The sequence below is a fragment of the Triticum aestivum genome, chromosome 6D (genome assembly GCF_018294505.1).
Source record: "Triticum aestivum cultivar Chinese Spring chromosome 6D, IWGSC CS RefSeq v2.1, whole genome shotgun sequence".
Classification (NCBI taxonomy): Eukaryota; Viridiplantae; Streptophyta; class Magnoliopsida; order Poales; family Poaceae; genus Triticum; species Triticum aestivum.
The window spans coordinates 147,919,320-147,944,945 of record NC_057811.1 but is presented as its reverse complement, the minus strand read 5'-3'; the positions used below and the strand labels follow the sequence as shown (position 1 = coordinate 147,944,945).

Here is a 25,626-nt window from a genome sequence, read left to right as displayed (position 1 = left end):
GGAATAGTCGACGCCGGCTCCTGCGGCACGAGCCAGGAAAGGGGCAGGAGACGGGCATGGCAGAGGCGCGCGCTAGACATGCAGATCATGAAATGAATATGGGTACAACGCTGCATTTCCCTCGGGATGCTATGATCCTTTTCTTGGTGGGATGCAGTGGTCGCACGACCCTTTCATGTACTGCGGCTTCTGTGGGCGGTGGCATGGCTTACGCTTACGTTACCTGATGGATCATGCACACCATCGACGCCATCGGCAGCATGACAGTACCACCACCATGGCACAACGGCAGATTGTATGGCTGCGACGGCAGCAACTGGAGGCGCACAAATAGTGAGGTTCAGAGCTTCAAGATGAGGCGTGGCGAAGGCAGATTACAGGTGGCGTTAGTTTTGACATGGGGTACAAACTAGCTGGTGCTCAAACACCCAATGCAGAGTTTTGCATGCGTATGAGAGTATGAGGAAATCTGCAGCACCATGATAAGCATGTACATAGATCTGCCTCTTTTTTTACAATAAGAATAATGTGGAAACTTCTAGCCTTCTAGAACAAGCATTGTAGCTTATTTAACTTTGTTATAACAAATATTGTATATGGTCAGTCGAGGATAAAAGTCTATTTATCAACTTGGTTAATCTGGTTGCAGTCAAGAGGAAATCTAGGGGGTGCTTCTTTCACTTCAGTATTTGCCATTGATATTGGCAGTTCTCTATAGTACTCTGTTTGTATTACTTTTACCTTTTTTCCTCCATGTTTGAGTACTTGCATTGCTATTGCTTCTGACTTTATTCCTATGATGCATGCTGCTGACGACAGCGCCTCAATGTGAACGTTTCAATCATTTGATAAACGTTCTAGAACCTGTGACCAATGCTTCTAGAACAAGGCTATTGTTAAGATCATCATTAATCGTCTGCCCATCTAAAAGTTAACCTTTCCTGACCTTACACTTGCACGCAACGCTATCATTATTGCTTACAAGGGGCGGCTTAGTGATTCAATCTGACTATAAGGCAGCTTAGTGATTGTCATGTTTGTTTTGCTCAAATCAAAAGAAAATTGTTTTGGTAGTTGAAACTGTTTGAGTGGTAAAATATTTTTTTAGCCTTTTAATATATATATATATATATATTTAAATGTACGATTATTTCCCCAAAACGTTATATATATATATTGTATTTTTTGATGTTGCAATATTTAAATGTACGATTATTTCCCCAAAACGGGAGCAAGATCGTAATTCGAAGTACTTACCTTCTAGCACCTGCCTAAAAAGGAAAAACGTGTACGGCAACGTGTATCTCTCAACATGTGTTTGCAGAAATAAACAATATTTATTTTTATTCTCCCGATTACCTCGGCTTTCATTACCATCCTCCATTTCCCACGGCTATTGCTCCCTCCCTCTCGCTCGTCCCCTCTTCCCACCCCCACCACCTCCGCCAACCAGAGCCCACCCACCTCCCCCCTTCCGCTCGCCGCCCTCCCCGCCGGATTCCGCGGCTCGCGGCGAGAGTCTCGAGCCTCGGGTCGCCGGCAACCGTGCCGGATCCGGCGGGCACTCGGCGCGGCAGCGAGCTCCCGCGGCGTCTCGCGCAGATCCGTCGCGCGTGCCTACGCTCGCCGGGAGACTCCTGCTGCGGCTGTGGTGGGCTCGGGCGCGTTCTCGCGGGTGGGCGGGGTGGAATTCGGAGAGGACGAGCTGGGGCCGTGAGAGTCGGGCGGGCCGCGGGCGTGCTCACCGTGAGCACTTGGAGCCCACCCACCCACAGTCCCATACGACGCACGGGCGTCGCGTTGTAGCGGCACGCCGCCGACGCCATGATCGAGCAGTTCGTCAATTTCGTCATCCGGCCGCCTCGGTACCCTCCTACGTCCCGCATGATGTGCTGTTGCATTTGTTGTTTGGTGCTAATTGACACGACGTTGCATTGGCATGCGGCCGTGCCCGTGTCGTTGTAAATTGGAACAATGTCGGTGGGACAAATCGATAGTTCGGTACACATGCGACATCAGGTCCGGATTGGTTATATTGCTTTAATGCTCGTGCATATAGCTGTTCGTTGTTTGTGGTACGGTTGACAATGCCGAGTCATTTTGCCTGCCTTGTTAACCGTACTTTTGGAAATTGCAAGTTCCACTTAAAATCTGGGAGGACGATGAGGGCAGTTGTTTCAGTTAGTACTTGGACTTGATTATGTTGTTCGCTCGTTGCGAATCAGTACTATCATGTGCAGTTAAAGCTAGCCACAATGCAATTGTAATTAAGGTTGTCATGTTACGAATAACTGTACTTGTATCTGTTCAGACGTGATGTCCGTCCATATAGCGCTAAGAAGTAACTCTAACCTATCGTGGCAATCTTAATGCTGCTCAAATTTCGAACTGAGATCCTTATGGAGGAGAGACTGAGATAAATGATAGGCTGTTCCTCTGTTGCACCGTCTCTGATGTTGCACTTCTCTGTTTTAGTTGTCATGTTTATGGCCCATGCTTCCTTTTCAAACTTAGGTTTGAGGTTTAGCTTTGTTAATAGGATGATGTATATAGTTTTTAACAGTATCAACTCGAACCAAGTCATGTCTCTTCATTACTTATAAAATCCGAGTCTTATGATAGATGTTTAATTAGACCAGAAATGTCATGTATATGACATGTCCATTGATAAGGTTTTGAACTTCAAATATTTCAAGCATCTGCAGCTGATCTGATGGGATTGAATGACTAATTTACAGGTCAGAGTATAACCCAGATCAGTACTTATGGGAGAGAGAGTTTATGCTCGCAGGGCGAAGGTATAAACGACTAGACTTGGAGGCAAGTACGGAGACCAATTATCGAGGTTTCTTCTTTCTTTAGTTTGCTGATGAGAAGTGACCCCAACTGGGGACATGTTTGTTTATAACCTTATTGGTATACCTTAACCTGGCAGCTCACAAATCCAAGGGGCCATACCCTGAAATGCAGCCACTATCTTCCTGCTTCCATTCCAGAAAATATTGCCCTCCCGTGTGTGATCTACTGCCATGGAAATAGGTACTTACTCTGCGGGATCACTGCTAGCATATGTTTGCTCATGCATTGGGCACTTGTTAGTTTTGGCATTCTTATTTAATATAACTTGCTTTATATAACATTCATGTAGATTTTGGAAACTGTAGCACTGGATTAAAAGCACAAATTTATAAATCAGTGTACTTAGTAATTATGATTTAGCTTATCACCTCGAGCAATCACCAATATCTTCTGGAATATTTAACAGGATTTTGCTCTAACTCAATGCAGCGGATGCAGAGCAGACGCAAATGAAGCCGCTGTAGTACTTCTTCCTTCAAACATCACAGTTTTCACACCAGACTTTTCCGGTTCAGGTCTATCGGACGGAGATTATGTCAGCCTTGGTTGGCATGAGGTATATAATCAGTATACATTTTGTTCTTCTGCATTCATATTGCTGTTCACTGTATTCTGAAATTCACAGTAATTTACTTCTAGAAAGAGGACCTCAAATGCGCAGTATCATTCCTGCGCACCAACAAGCAAGTTTCCCGTATAGGCCTTTGGGGGCGATCGATGGGTGCTGTTACAAGGTACTTTCTGGTTTGTATACAATATGTGCTCCATTTCCTTCGGGGCATCTCTCTATTGCATTTCACACGATTCAATATTTTTAGATCACAATGCACTAGATGGTTCCTGAACAGAACTGTGTGTGTTCAAGTGGTTCTTGGTTCTTCCGTTTAATTCTTAGATTGAGATATTTATGTACATCTTCAGGCCTTTAATTCATGTTTTGTATAAATGTAACACAGCCTACTATATGGAGCAGAAGATCCCTCAATTGCTGGCATGGTATTGGATAGTGCTTTCACCAACTTGTATGGCTTGATGTTGGAACTTGTGGATGTTTACAAAATTCGAGTTCCTAAATTCACGGTAGGTGCATCTACTGCAGAGTCTGTTGCTTCCCCACCATTGTGAAATGATCATGGAAGAAAGTGCATAATGTATTGCCTTAATTTTAGAAAATCGTGATACTGCATTTTGAAGTTTCCTTAGATGTGATGTTAGTTTCGGAATAAGTATGAGACAAAAGGTTATACCTTTAACAGAATTTGCCAAGTAGTACCTCCTTCAGAGTATACCCATCTGAATTTAGCTTGGACACACATCCTCTAGTTGCAACTTGCAAAAGTTTGTGAAGTTTTATCTTACTGCACTCTTATTCTGCTACTGAAATATAATTTGCAGACACTCAATGTTAGCACACAAGTGACTCCTACATTTTGAGCTTTCATTTCTATCATTGAGTTAGTTGAGGAATCTGTTTGCTCACTGTGATGTATAGAAGGACGATGTGTTTATTAGATACTTAGATTTTGGTGGCTTATTTCATTCTCACTAACGTAAACAGTTTTCAAATGAGTGTTGCCGTAATTGCGTAGTGTTAACGAGGTCTTCTGCTTTTTCAGGTTAAGATGGCTGTACAGTACATGCGACGAACCATTCAGAAAAGAGCGAAGTTTGACATAATGGACCTTAATGTTGTAAAGGTGCACTTCATATACTATACCTTGTCACAAACATACAGCCAGATATAACTGAACTCGTGAAAGATCATAAAAGAACCATTTTGCAACAGTGTACACTTTGCAATACATTGCCCATGACTCACTGTAAAGGGTTATGTCTCAGATTAGATAAGTTCTGGTAAACGACAATCAAATACGGGCATGTTTGGCTGCCTGCATCATTTTGGCTACCAGGCCCCATGAGCTAGGCTGTCATGGGGAGCTCCAGCCAGATCCTGGCAAGCCAGGCTACGACAATACATAAGTGAGTATTCGGTTGCCTTCATTAGAAGATCCAGGCACATGGTTTCGTTGAACAGGCTCATTTGGAGAGATCTTGTCTACTTGCCTGCATGGGATTGAATATGGTTACCTTTCGTCGAACAGCTGAACATGGTTTTCGAGTCGATGAGTCGTTCTGGGGTAGCGACTCGGAAAAAGTCGAGCCTGCAGTTGCGACTAGTCGCGACTCGAGTCATGAGTCGACACTAAGTTGAGTCGACATTTTTTTGCGACTCATCGACTAGTCGACGACTAGTCGTGCGACTCGAAAACCATGCAGCTGAAGCACGTTGGCGAGACACGCGCAATAGTCGACTTGAGCTTGATGCGCTTTTGCCAAGGCACGGTGTGGCTTGTCCTAGCTCACCATCGCGGTGCTCTCATGCCACAGCTTGTGCGGCTCGTCATGGACAAGGAGGTTGTGTGGAGTGTTGGGGAGGGCATCATGCCGCTCACGTGGCCGAAGTGACCGGAGAGGACTTGGACATGGCCATCCTATGCAGTAGTGGGATTGGGCTTGAGCGTGGTCATAGGATGTCTAGGAGGTGGCGCGTGTAGCCTGCTATGGTGTATTGCCGTAGCCTGGCTTGCCAGGATCTGGCTGGAGCTTTTTGCGGTAGTGAGCTTGAGCTACTCCTATATGCCGAGCCGCAGGACCAGATGTCTTCTCGGCAATGACGATCCCAATTTTGTCATTGGGATTTGTGGAAGAATTTTGGATTTGCTTGTCACCATGGCAACCATGGGTGTGGAGATAGAGGAGGAAGATGACCAACGATAGTTGCATCAGCTCAGCCTGGCCATGGAGAAATACTCAATATCAATAATTCTGTTTCCTCATAGCCTGGCTGTGGGTGCTTTAGGGTTCCTGCTGGCCTTGCTTGAGCTTCTCGTGTAGGCAACCAAACAGCCCTTTATAACTGTTGTGTGCATTTGGCAGGCCTGGCCAAGGTTCATGCAGGCACAACCATGTGTGTTTAGTAGTAACTCATAAGGTGTAATGCTCATGTAACCAGGAGTCCGTAAAGAGGGATCTGAAGGACTGGAGTATCAACAGAGAACTAGCCATGGACAGGGATGCGTGGAAGCTTGCTATCCATGTGCCAGAACCATGAGTTGGTTGCGAGATCTTATGGGTTTCACCTCTAGCCTACCCCAACTTGTTTGGGACTAAAGGCTTTGTTGTTGTTGTTGTTGCTGTTATTTGTTGCATTGCCCCAGCGTTAGATTTTGGAACTGGCATTTTCCAGTTCCCACCAAGGATACTATAATTATCCTTAAAAAGGATACTATGTAATTATTGATTAACCAAATACAAGCAAAACTCTAGGAACCCATCTGGTCCTAGTGTGGATAGAGTGTAATTAAGCAAATTTCAGCAAAACTCGGAGAAGCCCACTTATTAAAACTTTCAGCTTTGCCTGGATTTGGTACGAGTTTCTTCTACATTATTTTAAATTGATCTGAAGATAACTAAATTAAGTCTCTTCCTCTCTAGTTTTTGAAAGCTCATAGTTTCTAGTTTCACGGCAGTCCAACACTGATTGTCTTGTTATTGCTGGGGTTTGAAGGGCGATACCTTCTTTGATCCTTTACCAGCATAGATTATTCGACCTTGACATCTCAAGTGTTGTGGATTTATGTTTCATTTCAGCAACTTCAAAACTAGCTGCATATTTCAAACTGCAACTAACTTTAATGCTCTCTTTTGTCTTAACCAGCTTGCTCCTAAGACATTTATTCCTGCATTATTTGGACATGGTCTGAGTGACATGTTTATTCAGCCTCACCACTGTGACCGTATTCACGAAGCATATGGGGTAAATGCATATGTGGCTTGCTTTATAAAGTTTCACTGGCAAATATTACCTCCATCCTAAATTAGTTGTCTTAGATTTGTCTAGATGCAGATGTATCTAACACTAAAACGTGTCTAGATACATCCGTACCTAAACAAAATCATACTAATTCGGGACAGAGGGAGTAGAGGTCGCACCACAACTAAAATAGTTTATGGAGGGCTGGTTGACGATCTTCCTTGCTAAAGAGCATGGTACATTTAAGATTTAACACATGTTTTTATGTACAGGGGGATAAAAGTATGGTAAAATTTGAGGGTGACCATAATTCCCCAAGACCTCAATCATACTATGATTCGGTTTCGATATTTTTCTACAATACTCTGCGTCCTCCCCAGTTGCCTGCATCAGGCTCAAATAAGCTACATGTAAAAATTGGTACCATGACCAATGAGGTAATTTTCATGAAATATCACTCTGTGACCTAATTGGGGGCGTTTGGTATGAAGTATTTCCAAGGAAATCACTCTTGTTTTTGGTTCTTTTTTTGTAGAGTTTGTTCTTTGAGATCATCAATGGTCTGAGGGCAGCTAAAACCGATGCAGGCAGTTCATCAACAAATGCACATGGCTTTCGAAATTGTCTGGCACAGGCCCCTTCTCATCTTCCTTGCAAGTTTTTAACTTGGTGTTGTTCAATGTTCACTAACTCCTTCACTTTTTTCTTCCAGCTACAACTTCGGTAGTCGAATTACTATCGGAGAGCGCAAATCAGTTGTCCATTAAGAATGACAATGACTTGGTAGGTTTGTTGCCGATATGTTAGTATCTATTTTGAAAGATACTTTCCTGATACATTTCCATTGAATGCAGGATTTCCTCTTAGATGAGAATCATAACCTATCTGGTGCAGATGGTGATAGTGTTGGACTGCATTTGCAGGTAAAGTGTATAAATTGCTTTAGCTGCTCCTTTTTTGGCAGTCAAGTTCATTGTCATATCTTTCACTCATCCTCTGACCATCCGTTGTGATCCTTCTATTTATTGGCTTTGAAATGCATTAAGTTACTTCATTGTGAGCATTTCTGATCAATAGAGTACTGACATGGGTGGTCAGTACTCATCACAGGTCATCAATACCATATTTTGTCTGCTCCGTGCATTATTTCATGCATTTCCTGAATCGTGATCGAGTCCATTGTGCAAAATATATCATTTTGTAAGCGCCGTGCTGGTAATAATTATTCATTTCCTAATAGGATAAAACCAGTAGGCACAGCGAGGAGTCCTGCTCATACACAAGCTCAAACAGAGAAAGTTGGGGCAGATGTTCATCGTTAGGTGCGGCGAGTGATGGATCATTCTCACGCGGCCTTGGTGATAAGCACGAGGTACATTTCTTCAGTTTCTTGCCTTCACCACCTAATACAAAAGTAGCCACGTTAGACACAAGAGGTGTTCTAAGGAATCAAGATTTCCATAAACGTTAGTCACTTCACACAATAATGTCGACTAGCTAACTCACTCAGAGAACGGAAGACTCGCTGACCTGATAATTTGCTCTGCAGAGCATGACGGTAAATGCTCTGGCCACGCCGCGGAGACACGAACAGAGGAAACTGGCCAAATCGTCGCCCCCGAAAACGAAGGAGAGGAAGTTCCATGCCCTGTGGAAGAAGCTCAAGCGCGAGAGGGAGGAGATGGGGGACAGCCTCTCCCAGCGCCTGAGGATGTGCCTCGGGCAGTCTCCTCGTCACAGGCGAACCCAATCGTCATCTGGACAGCAACTATAGCTGACACTAAGCACTGATCCGGTTCCGACTGACGTGAAGATCCTGACGAAGACCCAGGGAGCTGTAACTAACGTTAGGTGATTACGTATGTAATTTATAGTGCCACGGTCGTGTGATCCGGCCACACGGAAGGGTTGTGAGCATTGGGCGGGCACGCCCATGGATCATCGCCGTCGTCTCTGGGTGGCCAGATGTTGCCGTGGATGTTGTAAGTCGCGGTGCCTGTTTGGCGAAATGAAAGGGTGCATTGTTTTCCACGGTCATCATTTGCCCGTCTCAGTTCTGACGTTTTATGTCGTCTCAAGGGAGATTTTTCTTTTTTGCCAAGCGGTCAGCTTGGTAAGCTACCAACAAAAAAATGCAATCAAAGGAGAATTTTTTTTTGGGCGGGTGTAGGAGGTCCAATTTGACTTCGTTCGCTTTATATTTTTTATTGACATGATGATCAATTAAAATTCATTCATCGTCCATCGAACCAAATCCGGTTGGGCAGCGGCTCTGTTGTTGTTGAACCTTTTTCTCTGCGATGGACACTGGTTGATGAACCATGGTATGCTGAATTTATTTTGGTACAAAATGCACTTGTAAAAAAAATTGGCCTGTGTTATTTATTTATGGAAGTAGATAAAATATAGTCTGGTAAACAAGATTATCATTGTTCCGGAAAGGAGGAATTGTTGTCCTCTGCATTGAGTGATGCACACATCAATTATATTGTAAAATATTCTTATAGTTCTTTGCAAAAGATGGTAGTAACATAAGATATGATACAGCTTGCTCATTCCTGATTCTAAAAATACCATTAAAATTGAACTCATGTATTGCTGATTTTGTTGCTAACTTGCCATTCAGATTGGGTAATGCTGCTCAGGGGAATAAGCAGCAGAGACCTACTGTTTTCCTCAACAACAAAAAAATGCTGCTTGGGGAAAACCAGACACGGAGTTATTGTCACGAGCTTTCTACATAGGAGCAGCCTCGTTGTTCAATGAAAAAGAGTCACCTTCTTGAAAAAACACCAACAACCAGTAGTACAAAGAAGACAAGAAAACGCAGACAACATCGCTGACCACTCCCTCTAGCACTCACTTCAGTTTTCCCCGAGCAGCATGGTCCTGAGGATGACATCCCCCATGCCGTCGGCGACGGGGAAGAGGTGCCCGGCCGTGGGCAGCTCGTGGTATCTCACCCATGGCAGCCTCTCCGCGATGTGCCGCGACAGGCTAACGGGCACGATGAGGTCCTCCGCGCCGTGCCACAGGTGCACATCCGCCTCGTCGCCCGGGAACGGGTTCTCCATCTCCAGCGGGCTCCAGCCCCACTTCCCGAACCCGACGGTCATGTCCCGGTGCAGGCTCTCGTGCTCCCCCTGCTGCCTCGCCTTGCTCTGTGGGCACACAAAATACAATGCAAACAACGGGTGAGTCATTGCGACAAACAAAAGGCGCACACACTGTGATTCTCACAGATACAAACGGTGGGGTCGCTTCACTGATCGGTAGTACAAAATTAGTATAAAGTTGAGCCACTTATTTTGAGACGGAGGGAGTATTACCGAGCAAGGTCGAGACGCGAACTTGGGGATCATGGCCATGTCTTCTCTGGAGAAGATGGCGGGGTTGAAGGAGATGACGCTCGAGGCCGGGAAGAGCTTCTGGGTGTTCCACCAGTAGGCCAGCCAGGGCGCGTGGTGCGCGACGCGGACGGCCCATTGGTCCTGAGGGGTCTGCTGGTACCACGCGTCCCACGACACGTTGGACGGGAAGCCTGACCACCAGTAGTTGCCCACGGGGCCGAGGATAGACACCCCAGCAAGCCTGTCAGAAAAATGTAGTTGTCACTAAGCTTGCAAATTAGTCACTGTGCAGTGGTGTCAAGTAGAGAAGAAGTATGGCGGGTGATACCGGTGGGGGATGTGCTTGAGGCAGCTCCACATGATCTCGCCGCCCATGGAGAACCCGACGAGGTAGAACCTGGACCCGAGATGCAGGCTGTCAGCTAGCTCTGCAATGTCGAGGGCGATGCTCTTCTCGGTCCTTGCCGGATGAGGGTCACTCTCGCCGTATCCAGGTCGATCGAAGGACAAAATGTAGATCCCGAGCTCCTGTGTCAGCTCCTGCATGCCACAGTTTCCAGCAACACTTCCCTATGACTAATTGTTCCTTGTGTAGTAAATAAGAGCGCATTCAGGTTCAGTTCAGCTGATGATTGTGACGTACGGGTGATACTCGGAGGGCATCGTATCTGCATGAGTCGAATCCATGGACGAAGATGATCTTATGGTTGGCTTGTTCTTTCGGGACACCCGACTCATGGTAGGCCAAGTGCCTGCCGTCACTGAGCCTGATCCTTGTCCCGGTGATCGGAGGGCCGTCTGGGGATCCGCAGATCTTTGGAGGCGGAGCCTGAAGCTGACGGTACAGAACCGCAAGCAGGAACACGAATGCAAGGCGGGGAAGCCTTTTGGCTATACCTGCGAGAGATAAATATCATTTTTGTCAGGCTCTAGAAATCATTTCAGATGTAGAATGCCACAAACACGCGACGAAATAGACACGCATCTGGTTCAATATACGGAATTGTGATAATCATGTGTACAATATACAGAAAAAACCCACAGAAAGAATGATATGTAGCGATTATAGTAAGGCAAGTTGATTTTTCTTTTTTTAATAGAAAAAAGGGTTGAATGTGAGAAATGAACATTAAGTGAGCCGTGTAGAGTCGGATCTCCTGTACGACGACCGTATTTTTTTGTTTTCAAAATTATATATATATATATATAATATTTTATTTAGTAAAATTCTAAAATATAGGCAAAATATACATATGAACATGAAAACAAAAAATGTTCATGAGCGTTAAAATAATGTTCGTACATTCGAAAAATGGTCATCTCATATTTAAAAACAATTCACTACATATGAGAAAAGTCATATATATTATACATTTGAAAAAAAATTCATGTGTGTTCTAATATATGTTCATATAATTTTAAAAACTTATTTAGATTTTTCCTATTAAATAGGTGAAAACAGAAAAAGAACATCACAAACGCAAAAGGAATAAAAGAAACAAAGAAAACACAAAAGGAAATAGAGAGAAAAAATTTGGCTACCCCGGAAGGACTTCAGGCGGCGATGCCTTATAGGACTTCGCTATAGAGTCGGCATGATCGTAACACTAAGTTAAGAAAGAGAAGGTACTAGTATCATATTATTATACCATATCATAATAATGAGGTGTTAGTATGAGTCAACAAAGTAATCAATTATGTCATCTAAAATGCCAGTCTATGATACTTTGCATCATGAAGTTATCATACACTAGCATTATATGCATATGATATTTGCTACGCAGATCGCGACCACAACCATCTTCTGATCTACATCGGCGACTTTCCGACCGCTGCTTCTGCAAGCTCCAGTGCTTAAACAATATTGCTTCGCTAAGAGAGAGCCCCAGAGGCGTCACAAGCTTTGCTCATGGTTTGCCGCCTATGGATGCAAGAGGAAGAAGACCTCGACATCCCCAAAAATTTAGATGTATTTTTCAATTTCTATAAGGATGTTTTTGTGGGTTTGTGCTATTTAATATATGACCTTTGTCCTTCTCAAAAAATAACTTATGATAATACCCATCATGAGAGGTCTAAGACCCGGTGTTCTCATAGAATCACTACAATCTTGGAAGGCCTCCACCAAATAGCCTTTTAAAGTCCTCGCTTGCACACTATGGGCCGGCCCAGATAATTAGTGGATCGGTTGATACTAGCTCCGTTCTAAAATAGATGACTTAATTTTATCGAAATCACTAATTAAGGAGTACTCGTTGCAAAGAACACTTCATCTTCCCAGGTCACGACAAGTGGCGCACATGCAGCGCGCCACTTGTCGCAACCTGGGAGTTTTCCCTTTTTTCGTAGTTTCGTTTATTCAAAACGTTTTATCTCTTAAACCGTGCGTCCAAATCTCAAACCGTTTTCACCATTGGATTCCTCGCGTCGAGATCTTCAAAACTAGATCCCATGTTGATTGGTTTTGACGGACTTTTTTTCACGAGAAAAACCGAACGAAAAAAACCGGACAAAAAAAACAAACCGGGAGCACGGTTTTTTTTCATTCCGAAAGAGTCACGTCCGTGCCTCTCGCGAAATCACAACCGTGCCTCTCGTGAAAGCAAAACCGTGACTCTCGTGGAAAGAAAAAAACAGGAAACACGTTTTTTCCCTTTCCGAAAGAGGCACGCCCGTGACTCTCGCGAAAGCACAACCGTGCCTCTGGCAAAAGCAAAACCGTGACTCTCGCGAAAGAAAAAAACAGAAAACGCGTATTTTTTCCCTTTCCGAGAGGCACGGCCGTGACTCTCGCAAAAGCACAACCGTGCCTCTCGCGGAAGCAAAACCGTGACTCTCGCGAAAGAAAAAAAACAGAAAACGCGTTTTGTTTTTCCCTTTCCGAGAGGCACGGCCGTGACACTCACGAAAGCACAACCGTACCTCTCGCGGAAGTAAAACCGTGACTCTCGCGAAAGAAAAAAAACAGAAAACGCGGTTTTTTCGTTTCCGAAAGGCACAGCCGTAACTCTCGCTAAAGCACAACCGTGCCTCTCGCGAAAAAAAACGTGACTTTTCACGAAAGAAAAAAAAAGTAAACGCGTTTTTTCGCGCAAATTTTTTTTAATTTTTTTTGGTCGAAACGCTAAGGAAGACCGGGGAAAACCAAAACGTTGAAAAAACCCGGAAAAAACCGTTTAAAAAGCCGAAAACGCGTGCGGAAAAATAAAATAAAAAACAAAATCTGGAGGGAGCGTCCAGAGCGCGACACGTAGCGAATGGCTGAGAGCGCGCAAAGTGGCGCTGATCGTTGCGAGGCTCCCGAAGGAGCGCTCGTTAACTAGTTGCTCCCCAATTTTATATTAAAGTTAGTATAAAGTTGAGTCATCTATTTTGAAACGGAGGGAGTACCTTCTAGTAAATGAATTTGCCATTGCGAACTTTTTTCAAATCGGCAAATTAACACTAAATCGTCAGTCTTTCGGTCGCCAGCGACAAGAAATCTGAAACTTTAGGATAAAAAACAAGATAAAAGAATGTTCTACACACTAAACGGTCTGATTGCTTAACAGTTGTTTTTGCCGTTGACTTAGAAACTACTCCCTCCGTCCCATAATATAAGAGCGTTTTTTATACTAGTGTAGTATCAAAACCGCTCTTATATTATGGGACGGAGGGAGTACTTGATATATATTGACATTTTTCTCTGTTAAAGTTGTGTCGAATATTATTGTACAAATTAGGTTACAGTTGGATTTGGAGTCGTACGGTGTGTAGACAGGATATGGAGTCGTGTCTAAGTAGGACACTTGTATCCTATGCCTCTCATATATAGCGGGGGTAGACGCATGATGTAACCTATGCCAACATAATAGCACGGGCACGCGGGGGAGCCGGCGGCGTGTGCCGGCGCCCGGGCGGCCAGGGTGCGGTATTGTGATGGTGTCATAGGGAGGAGCGCCCGTAGTCATGCCCCGGGGATGTAGCCATATCGGTGAACTTCGTTAACAAATCTCGGTGTCGTGCCTCGTGTGATTGCTTGGTCCTCGGTAAATTGACGGAGTGCCTTGGATTATTATAACAAGTGGTATCATGAGCAAGGTTCGAAGAGGCCGTGGAAGTTGATCTCGAGGAAGGTCGAAGGTGATCGTGCTGCGAGTTGTGTGAACAACGAAAGCAGCGGAATTGATCGCTCGGTATTCGAAAGCAGATTGGTCAAGTAGACAGCATGACAGTCAAGACGAGTCGCTGCCGATTCGTTGGAGGATTGCTGTGTGATCGACAAAATCAATGGATGCAATCGAGAGCGGTGTTTCTCGACGGAATTGAAGCAATCGGAAACAGCCGGCGTGGCAACGTGTAGCAGCACGAATCCTCGGCGAAAGTGGCACGGGAACGCTAGGCGCACGAGTGCTGGCGTGCAGGGTGGCCCAAACGGTAGGCCCGCTAGGCGCCGGGCACGTGGCTGAGCGGCTGGCTGGCTACGGCCCAGGCTCGGTGCGTTGGTTGCCTAGAAAGCTGGGCAGAGGCAAAGAGCCGTGCGGTCCTGTGCATGCACGTTGGATTTGTTAAGGAAAAAAAGAGCTACGTAACAGATTGTTGCTGACCATCGGGAGATAGGAAAGACCAATGGACCTACAGCCTATGTGAGCACGTGGTGAAGTTTGAAGGTTGATCTCCAAAAGCTAAGTGCACATGGAAAGGCTTATATGGTGGAGTTTGGTTTATTTCTTTGTACATGGTTTGTGTATAGGGATGGTAGCGTGAAAGTCTGTGGTCCGCGGGGCGAGGATGGCGACGTGCGTATAAGGCTCAGAGGAGTCTGGAGCGCGTCGTGGCAGAATCATGCATACACAGGGCATCAAGCAAGACACAGAGATGTGCGGGCAGACCGATGCAGGGTGAAACATGGTTGCAGTCGGTTAATTTCGGCTGGGTCGGACTGGACAGTCTGACGGATCGACGAGGATGTTGGTCAAAGCAAAAGACGGCGGTGATTTCAGCGACGACGACATAGGAGCGTGATGCTGATGGTGGCTGGCTTCTGGGGCGTGGAAACACGTGGTGCAGGCCTGAGGGCTTGTGCGGCTTCGACAGACTATGGCGCGGGGTTGATTCAAGACGGTGCACATGAGAGCTTGGAGTCGACAGGGCGCGGGAGGGTGGCACGTACAACCACCATGGAGTCATGTTGAAGGTGGAGTTGGAGTCTGATGGAGGACTACACTCTGTGCTGATGGAGGGGCTACGGCGTAAGAATTCAGAGAGTCGAAGCCTATTTCAGCAGGATAGCGAGAGACACGTGGATCGGACTGGAGCCCAATGGTCTGATGAAGACGTGATACTTGGCATCGGTCGGTGATGATCGGTGATTCTCTGCAGTGGGGGTTGAGGCAGTGTGGGCAAGCTACCTGGGAGACTCGACCAGGACAGCAGAGGCTCGACGCGGTAAGCATGAGACACAGCGACAGGCCAGGGCACCGGTGGTCAGATATGTTGTTAGACAAAGTGTGCAAGGGGTGCTGAAGCAGTGTTGACGAGTACCGGATTCAAGTTGGTGACTGGGTCTATCGGTGCCGGTTGATGGACAGGAGTTGACCATGGAGAATCTGAGAAAGTGGAGGAAAGTTTGAAATTGTCAAAAGCTGGGAGAGTACATGACCGTATATTCTGTGGTGTTCAGTGCACATGGCAAAGTGCGGATGATAAGTACAGAAGTAGGCGGAGTGCTATAGCTATGGGCATGTCAAAGACTACCCCAAAAAAGATGAGACAACTGTGAATTTGACTCAGGGTGACACAGGGCGACGGTGAAATTCCTTCAAGTTTCAGACAGACGGTCAAGAAAGAGCGGTGATGTTGAGTTCAGGTAACTCTTGTATGTGACATCCAATATGTGAGTTGTTCATTTTCACGCAGATAAATTATCGGTGTGTGATGACATTGAACGGAAACTCCGGAAGTTGGGAGCACAAAGTAGAGTAATGAGAAACTTAATTTTGCTCGAGTGTTGACTGTGAAGAAGACGAGAAGGGACTACAGTTGCAGGTGGAGTCATATGGAGTCTGGGAGTAACAGCGGTGCTCATGGCGTATCTCAAGTCCAATGTACATGGAGGTTCGACGCACGGACGAATTCAAGGTGGTGGAGAATATTCGCCAAGGTGGAGTTTGTTAGAGTTGTGTCGAATATTATTGTACAAGTTAGGTTACAGTTGGACTTGGAGTCGTACGGTGTGTAGACAGGATATGGAGTCGTGTCCAAGTAGGACACTTGTATCCTAGGCCTCTCATATATAGTGGGGATAGACGCACAATGTAACCTATGCCAACATAATAGCACGGGCACGCGGGGGAGCCGGCGGCGTGTGCCGGCGCCCGGGCGGCCAGGGTGCGGTATTGTGACGGTGTCATGGGGAGGAGCGCCCGTAGTCATGCCCCGGGAATGTAGCCATATCGATGAACCTCGTTAACAAATCTCGGTGTCGTGCCTCGTGTGATTGCTTGGTCCTCGATAGATCGACGGAGTGCCTCGGATTATTCTAACATTCTCTCTAGTAAATGAGTTTGCCATTGTATTCGTGCCAATAGAATGGCTAATTCCTTAATCACTAGGTGACAACTTTCAAGATGGTTTTTCTTCATCGAACATACATATATGGTATATAGTTTCAATTATCAAAACGCTCTTCACGACAAAGCTGACCGTGAAGACGGATAGTAAATCAAATATGCGATCTAAGGATTAAAACATTTTAAAGTTTTAAAGGCACCATTTATTACGCTGATGTCATTGCTCGTACCTTAATTTTGAAATGTTTTTGTTTTCTCAGGACCCAAGAGTTATAACGTTTTCACAACAAATAACAATTAACGATTACAACTAAAACCAATCACATTGAACATCATTCCACAACAAATACTCCCCCCAGCCTGATATATACTAGAGTCTAATACATATTTTGAACTTTATTTTGATCATCACTCAGACCAATAATACATGACATGTGTGTTAAAAAGGTACACAGTTGTGTTTATTTAAAAGAAGTTTTAAAAAATAAAAATAAAAAAGGAGTTATCAATAGTATAATCTTTATATTATACTGTTAGGATGATCTCCACCGTGTGGGCCCAACGGCCCACCGGGCCCTTAGATCTGCGCCCTGATCGGGGGCGCTCAACCGACTATGGTTGACGGGCCCCTGTCACCTGCACTATATAAAGAGGTGGGGCCCGGCGGCTCGCATCACGAGGTTCGTCGCGACGCCGTACACCCCACCTACATCCCCTACCGATCTAGGGTTAGTGCAGTGCTGACGGAAAGCACCGCCACCGCTACTCTGCCATCACCGGCCACCGTCACCATGGCCGGCACCGAGAGCTCCTCGAGCCACAAGAAGAAGGTAATACCTACCACCACTGTTGCCGGAATCCTAGCCTAACCGATCCACAGAATCTATCAATGGTATCAGCCAGAGATTGGTTATTGGATCTTCGGTACAAAGAAAGCCAGAGATAGAAAGACCCCCCATCCTCAAGAACCCTAACTACTAACAGAGAAAAGAGGGAAAAGAAATCCCTAAAGTAGCGCCGCCGTCATGGCCGCGCCGTTCCTCTCGATCCGGCCGCGCATCGGCAAGCCGAGGCGCCGGACGAAGAACCACCCCGAAAGGGGCAAAGGGCACCACCACCGTGCCATTTGACGGCGGCACGTTCACCCTGGAGGTGCTCGCGCACGCCGGCAAAGGGGACAGGGAGGGCGCCGCAGTATCGCGCGTCAGCCGCCGGCGCGAGGGGGAGCAAACAGCAGCTCTGCCCGTGGCTCTCTCTCTCTCATACAACGCGGTGGTGGATGGGGGCTTGAAAGATGGAAAGAAAGGGGGGAGGAAGCAGAGCCTTGCGCCACGCGGAGGTTTTCGACCCCGTCGCCGGCGGACGGGCTGAGCAACGCCGGCGGCATGCAGTGGCCGCTGCGGGCGAGATGCACAGAGGAAAGGGGAAGAAAAGAGGCGCGGCGCGGTGGCCGTCTCCGGCAACCGGGCGCGGCGCGGTGGCCCTCAGCGCCGTCGCCGGCGGTCGGGTCGTCGCCGTCGCGGGTGACTACAGAGACGAAGAGGGAAAGAAGCATCGAGAGAATGGGGGCTAGGTTTTCGGATCGGGGGGGCTCTCCTCGTTTTGGTTCGAGCGAAAAGTTCACTGGATCGTTTGATGCAATTGAACGACTGAGATCGAAACCCTAGCCTCGCCCCGGGCTTTTTGAGCCTAAAGTGGAGCTGGACCAGGCCAGCCCCCGCGGGCTCACTCGCGCGGGGTGCTGGGCCGAGGCCGCAGCAGCGCGCCGGACTAGCTGCATTTCTTTGTTATTTGTCAAGATTTGTGGCAAATTTCAAATAGTTTTTTCTATGCGATTTTTTCCAACAAAATTTTGTTTAGAAAAATAGAAAAGTAAACAGAAAAAGTTTCTGAAAATGAAATAGAAATTTTTCAAAAAACGATATGTTCATGAATTTATAAAGAAAATAATAAAGTTTATGAATTTTTATTTAGTCAAAAAAAGTTTCTTTTAATAGTAAAAAGTTCATGAATTTTTTATTCATGTTTTTCCGCTGCGTAAATAATTAATAGTACTCTTTTACAAAGAAAGAAAAAGTATTATCCTCCAATTAAATTGGAACCAATGGGAAAATTTAATTGGATGAACAGTTTTTTAAGAGAAGTTTTTTTCACTTGTGGGAGAAATCAGATTCAGATAGCTTCTGCTATGACAGTAGAAAAATATTTGATTAAAGTTTAATTATGGTATTGTTATTTTCTGACCAACGTTGATGATGACAATATTATAATTCAATGAGTCTTATAGTTAAAAGTTCAAATCTCTGATAATTTTTGTATCAAAGTGACCAATTTTCAGAGCATTTGATAAAGATTGAGAAATGCATATTAAAAGTTTTCCGCTGCAATAAAGTTGATAATGATGATTATTTTCTTAGCAAAGTCGCTTAATAGAAATTTTATCATCACATTATTTATGAGTTATATGCATTATTTCCATTTCCGCCCAACGGTGATATGGAATTAATGTAGAAGGATGATATTTTATTCTAATTCTGCCCAACGGTGATTTAGAATATAAAAGAAAGCTTTTCAAACTTTGATGTGCATATTTTTTTTAACCAGACCAACATGGGGTTATTTTTTATGCTCATTATTGTTGATTATTGGCTAAGTTTTCTCAGACTAAAAGTTTTCCATGTTTTCATTCGCGAAAGGAAATGGCTGGGTACTTGTGACCCGAAAGATGACCAAGAAAGGTCATAACGTGAGGGAGTATGTTCTCTCTAAAGAATGGCTTCAAAAGAAAAGAGAAAGATCATTAAGAGTCTTGGTTGACGAATGTCTTTCATGTACTCTCTATGAAGAAGAGTTTTCAGTCAACATGATTTGAAATGAAACAAGCAACATGCATGTTTAATTTGACCAACGTCGGATCAAGCACGTGTGTCAAAGAGCATTCGGATTTATTTCTGAATTTGATGATTGAATATGCATTCAAACGAGCCAATTCTGGCATTTATGTCCCTTACAGGGAATTACCCACATAGCGGGAAAAAGATGGTTATGATAAAAACCGCATGGCGGGAAAAGTCTGGAAAAAATACCTGCGTAACTGGGTAAAGTTGACATAGTATTATGTCAGAATCCTGTATGGCGGGAGAAATTTATGCAAAGGACTTATCCTATATGACAGGAGAAAGATATGATGACTCATGTGCGTTTAATGTGTCCTACTCTAGGAGAAAAGTATGGAGTAGCTATTATGCTTTCCTAGTATTGACCGTACACCTTATGTGCAATGGTCATTAACCACTCAATAAATCCAAAGAGAATAAAAGTGAGAGACGAACCTAAAGATAAGATTGATATGCAAGTGTGACTTGCAAAAGTACTAATAATAAAGAACTCTGTTGAGTTTCTGAAATGGAATGAGGAAAAAGTACTCCCATATCAGTTAACAGATAACTTCAAGTAATCAGATGAATGAAATAGATAATTGAAGTTTCCTCAATTCACAAAAGTTATGAATGATTTTTGAAATTGTGGCAGAAAAGTTCTTGCCACATTTCGAGGGGGAGAAAGAAATATGAGATAAATTAAGAATGATGAAACTCCTCTATACTTTCGATAATGTGATGCACATTATGCATCTAAAGTGATCCATTAATGAAGAATGTGATCGTCTGGGGGAGTACGACGGTCATAATAATACCCTAAAGAAAAGAAATAGTTGTATTCCTGGATCTTTTACAGTTCCGAAAGCAGACTAAGGAATACTAAGGCGGTGCTTAAAGTGCCATAAAGAAGAAAGTTTTAACAAAATAAACCCAAATTATAAAGTTTAAAGATACGCCATTTTTAGTGAAGATGGAGTAATCTGGGGGAGCATGTTGTATGACCTATACAGCACCTGATGTTAGCTCTATAAAGGATGAATGAGTACACATGGATCTTGTGACACAGGTCCCTGTAAAACCTATTGCGTCTTGGAAATAAAAGACTATAGAATTAATTGCCTCTTGGCAATGACAGAGTAACAACAGCCCCATATGAAAGAAGTTCCAGTACCTGAGACACAGATGGTCTCAAGGAATGAGAAAATCAGATACTTCTGATTACTATAAAGTCTATGTTAGTGAAATTCAAATCGAGGTTGATCCCACCTCATTTAAAGCGCTCAATCGAGCTTAGAGAAGTGTCTGTTTGTCTAAATGATAAGAGACTATGTGAGATGAAATAAAATTGGTGAATCCCGACAATGTTTGGGACTCATAAGTAATTTCCAATGGAGCATAAATAGTAGGCTGTAAAAGGTCTACAAGGTCAATGTGACTCCAAAGGAAATATGTAAAGGTGTAAAGCGCGACTTGAATCGAAAGATTTTGTGCAAAGAGAATGAACAAATTACAATGAGTGTTAGTGGCACATCATGACCGACATCATGATCTGAGTTACATCAGATGAATGTAAAGAACACAAGGGATACTGCTTCAAGAAGTTTTTTATGGACTAGAGCAAGTCTCTAGACAGTTGCATTTAAAGTTTAAAGAATCAGATGATATTTTGGGTTAAAGAAAATGGAAGGACAATTGTATTCATGCAAAGTTATAGAATGGGAAATTCATTTCCCAATCTTGTGCATGTGGATGACGTCCTACTTGCTAGTGGTGATGTCAATCTACTTCAGGAGGAGAAAAGAAGTTCTTGTCCTCAAAGTTCGAAATTGCATTTCTCGGAGTGTCTCTCGTTATAAATATCGAGATTCACCAAGAAAAGAATAAAATGGGGTATTAGGAATGTCGCATGGACATGCTAACAAAGGTCTCTAAAGTATGCATGCGAGAAAACCTACGCCTGTTCTTATAGTCAAGGGTAATGGAACTGGAAACTATGGTGTTCCAAAAGTTGATGAGAAAAGATTGAAAACGGATATGGTACCATATGCTTCAGCTGTTGGAAGCTCACTATATTACCCTGACACAATTCACGTATCCGGGTTGTTTTGGCAATATCCAGTCCATATATAGATCACTGGAATGGAGTCAAAGATATCGGCCTCGTGCTGAAAGAAATAAGTGCTCTCAAAAGATTGTGAGTACAAAGACAGGGCTTGTGAAATGTATAGCGAAATCCACAATTGTCGCTAACTTTCATACTTGGAGGTTTTTGTGTGGAAAAGCTCCAAAGAATGAAACAATTATCATCAATGTGATGCAAAGATATTTTATAGCTTGATATGAGGCTGAGGAACAGGCAAAATGGTTAAGGAGACCTGTACCCGGAGTTAATAATGGTTGACAACAGCGATAACCATTTTAAATTGTTCGCTCCTATGACAACGAGTGAAGTGTTGATGCCAAACACACTGACACAGAGTTATGCGTTGTAAAGGAGAAAGTCCGGAATTATGTAGAAATGCTTGAAGCATAAAAGCAACAGACAAGTGTTTGCAGATCTGCTTATTAAAGGCTTACCGCCCAGTGTGTTCGGAGAACACACAGTCGACATGGGTTTTATGGTATAGTCTAAGATTTCCGGACAATAAAAGGGCCCAAGGTTAAAGAATTTGTTTCAAAACAGAGAGGTACGTTGTGGCTGTCTGATTCTATCGGCAATTGAGCTGTGACGATGAAACATGTTCTATGTATTGATCTGTTATGAAACGAGTAAAGTAAAAGTATAAGGTCAAAAGTAAAAGTTGAGATCAAGGGGGAGAATGTTAGGATGATCTCCACCGTGTGGGCCCAACGGCCCACCGGGCCCTTAGATCTGCGCTCTGATCGGGGGCGCTCAACCGACTATGGTTGACGGGCCCCTGTCACCTGCACTATATAAAGAGGTGGGGGCCGGCGACTCGCATCACGAGGTTCGTCGCGACGCCGTACACCCCACCTACATCCCCTACCGATCTAGGGTTAGTGCAGTGCTGACGGGAAGCACCGCCACCGCTACTCTGCCATCACCGGCCACCGTCACCATGGCCGGCACCGGGAGCTCCTCGAGCCACAAGAAGAAGGTAATACCTACCACCACTGTTGCCGGAATCCTAGCCTAACTGATCCACAGAATCTATCACATACATCTTATGTTTATTGATCTTATCGATGGAGTAGGCCCTATGTATATCCGGCTAGAGAAAGCAACATCTTGAACAATTTATAAAAGAATATGCATATGCTGGGAAAAATATATTATCACAAAATTACATGCTAGCATTGTTCACTATAGCACTCAAAGTACAAGCTGGGGTTTTCTTTACCAATTAATAAAGGTCAACTGTCCTAGAACGTCCTTATAGGTGTACTAATTAATAAAGGTCAACTGTCCTAGAACGTCCTCACTAATTGCCATGGCTGCCGTCCACCGGACGAAGATGACCAATACTTGTTACCCGCAAAAGGGTGCTAAAATAGTTTTGTTGTATGGTGCTCGATGCAGTCATAAAAAGAAAACTTGAATTGAGCCTAGCTTCTCCGACTGAATGAACATCGTCAAAAAAGCTGAAATAAATTCAGAAGGATACTATCACCATGTTCAGTTTAGAATTTAAACATGAATGGGCTGATTTCACCACAATAAACCTAATCATTTGAGCACCGGCACTTTTGGATGAGGTGTGAACTAAGATAGATTTGAGGGCAGGTTATTATCAAATAAGAATGGAAGGAAGAAAATATCTACAAAACAGCATGAAGGACTGGCTTTTTGAATTCAAGGTGATGCCCCGGCAACCTTTCAACAACCAATAGATGTTGGGGTTCCTAAATCATAAGGATACTCTTTTCATAGATGTGAATGTATGTACGTGTATGTTATGTTACCGTGTTATTAAAAAGAAAGAAAACATTCGTGTGGCTGCGTGCCTTGCGAAGCTAGAAGACAAACGAACTCCGACAGTATATTTCGTGGCTGACGCAAATCACTCCCGCAAAATTTGGAAGTAGCAAAGCATCGAGATCGCCGCCCCAAGTCAACAAAAGGACAACTTGGCTACCGTCTGAAAAGGAAAGGGGCATATCGCCTCGACCGGCGGACCCCCGTTAGCAATATCCCGATGTATCCCTGTCTGTCGCAGGGTCGATCTCGAGGCGCCAACGGCAGGAAAAATGCAAAGAACCACGCGGTGCGGCAAGAGCCTCTTCTTCTTGCAGCGAAGTGCAACGTGGACAAGAAACAAGGACAACGTGGACAAGAAATAAGCCAAAGAATCAGAGATGGCATCGGGACCGTGGTACTCAGGCGTCAAATTTCTTCTGGGAAGGAAGACGATCACCACGCACGCGCGAGACCGTCACGAACTCACGATCCAGAAGCGAGCGAGAGAAGAGAGGAGGCGGTGGTACATACCGGAGCCGCCGGGAGCGGCCGGAGGCGGCGGGGCTTTCGTGCCGTTGCCGTTGGCGGAGGTGGACGACGGCTTCTCGCCCGGCCCTGCCATGGCCAGATCAGGCGCACCAAGTACAGCAGAGCGAAGCAACTAGGACGACGACGGCTGGGCGGTGGATCGGATGTGTGCAGCTGATGCACGAGAGCGGCGTGCGTGCTATTATATAGAGCTGGGTCGAAGTCGAACCTTAGCCGCCGGCATGGGCGCATGGCTGCTGTCCCGTTGGCGCGCAAGTCACACGAGCCGCTGTCTTTGCCCAGTGTTTTCTTCTTTTTGACGGTGGTGATTCGCTCAGGGTATGCGGAGACCGCTCGATGGACCAATTCGCAGCCAGGCTCCTACGGGTCGACGCCGTGGAACGGTGAAAAGTGCGACGTGCATGTTGAAGTACTACTTGGACAGGACCGGTTCACGGGATTAGCATCAGCCGCGCCCGCGAGTTCAACGGCCAGCCGTGCCCGGCCGACACGTCCGGACTAGCTGCCGCTGCTATTGACAATAGCTTCGCAGTTTTCTTTTTAGAGATGCAACCGCTCAAGTATATAATTCACACATATGAACACACAACTTAGGGTATCTCCGCTTAAACACCCATCCTTATTTTTAGGACGCCGATAACTGCCATACGTGTGGTGTATCGGGTGGTTGTGCTGCACGCCTTGTGTGGCATGAAGAAAAACCCGCCCGCACGACCGCGTCCGGGCGCGCGCAGCCACAGCCCGCACGTCCGGTGTGTGGCAAAACTGCCCACACGTCCGGGCCAAACGACCGCGCTGCCCGCACGACCCAGCACTCCAGCCGTCCCGGCCTTCTTTCGATCCCCAGTCCGACCTGCCGCCATCGTCTCCCACCTCTCGATCCCCTATGAGCTAAAAAAAGGTGGATCTCCGATTTCCTTCTGTTTCTCGTCCTTCTTCTGCGCAGAAATTTGAAATTGCAAATTTGCCCACAATATATGGCGACTGGATCCACGCTATCAGTGCAAACACCCTACAGATTTGTGTGTATTCACGTTTGCCCACCAACATACACCAGATTTGCCATGTACTGTGCTAGAGTTAAGCTAAGCTTCTGGGTTGGGTATGTGCGAGTAGTTGGTAAGGAAGGATGCGTAGGAGTCACTAGAAATAGGGAGGGAAATGAGAAATTTGGCAAAGGAAGAGAGGAAAAATAATTGCCACTTGTATGTAACAACAGTTGCCATCTATCGTTGTCCTTAGTTGCCACCGTGTTATCTTGTTGCTTGCCATCCTATTTTATTGTCTGTTGCCATCGCTTCAAAGTGATAGCTGGCATCCAGAATTCAGAAAAAAGAGAATGAATGTGCATGTCCTACTTGCCATGATGTGTTGGTTGCTTACGCAAGAAATGTGATAAGATTGCCGTGTTATCTTCTACGTGCAAACAGCAAGAATGCCTTTTTGCGGATTGTTGATGCGTTCTTGTTCATGCAGTGACTGAAAACACAGTGGCAGAAAAAAAAGTAGAAGAATGAATCACGAAGATGGCAATGATCCTTGGCTTTCTCAAAGGCCGGAAACGCCACCTTGGGATGCAGCAGAGTACAATCAACTCATTTCTGCAGGGCCCTTGCTGCCACTACTAGAGCACTACGTGGGCATCGGTACGATGCATGATAAACAAAAAAGAAACAGTTGCCATGTTCGTGACGATGAAGATGTC

The 25,626-nt window shown here is 45.0% G+C and overlaps 2 protein-coding genes across 2 annotated transcripts; one reads left to right on the top strand and one right to left on the bottom strand.

The window, feature by feature from the left end:
- Positions 1–1,381: 1,381 nt before the first annotated feature.
- On the top strand, positions 1,382–8,713 carry LOC123144192 (uncharacterized). The gene is made up of 14 exons (XM_044563245.1): positions 1,382–1,865; positions 2,739–2,820; positions 2,936–3,039; positions 3,289–3,415; positions 3,499–3,593; positions 3,816–3,939; positions 4,476–4,556; positions 6,578–6,676; positions 6,946–7,110; positions 7,209–7,296; positions 7,386–7,456; positions 7,528–7,596; positions 7,914–8,045; positions 8,223–8,713. The coding sequence occupies exons 1-14, from the start codon at positions 1,825–1,827 to the stop codon at positions 8,445–8,447; spliced, it is 1,503 nt and encodes a 500-aa protein (XP_044419180.1). The 5' UTR covers positions 1,382–1,824; the 3' UTR covers positions 8,448–8,713.
- Positions 8,714–9,349: 636 nt separating this feature from the next.
- On the bottom strand, positions 9,350–24,134 carry LOC123144194 (uncharacterized). Its single transcript, XM_044563246.1, has 5 exons — positions 23,904–24,134; positions 10,667–10,920; positions 10,352–10,563; positions 10,003–10,264; positions 9,350–9,834 (listed from the first exon to the last, which is right to left on the bottom strand). Exons 1-5 carry the CDS (start codon positions 23,992–23,994, stop codon positions 9,538–9,540), a joined length of 1,116 nt encoding a protein of 371 aa, XP_044419181.1. The 5' UTR covers positions 23,995–24,134; the 3' UTR covers positions 9,350–9,537.
- Positions 24,135–25,626: the final 1,492 nt, after the last annotated feature.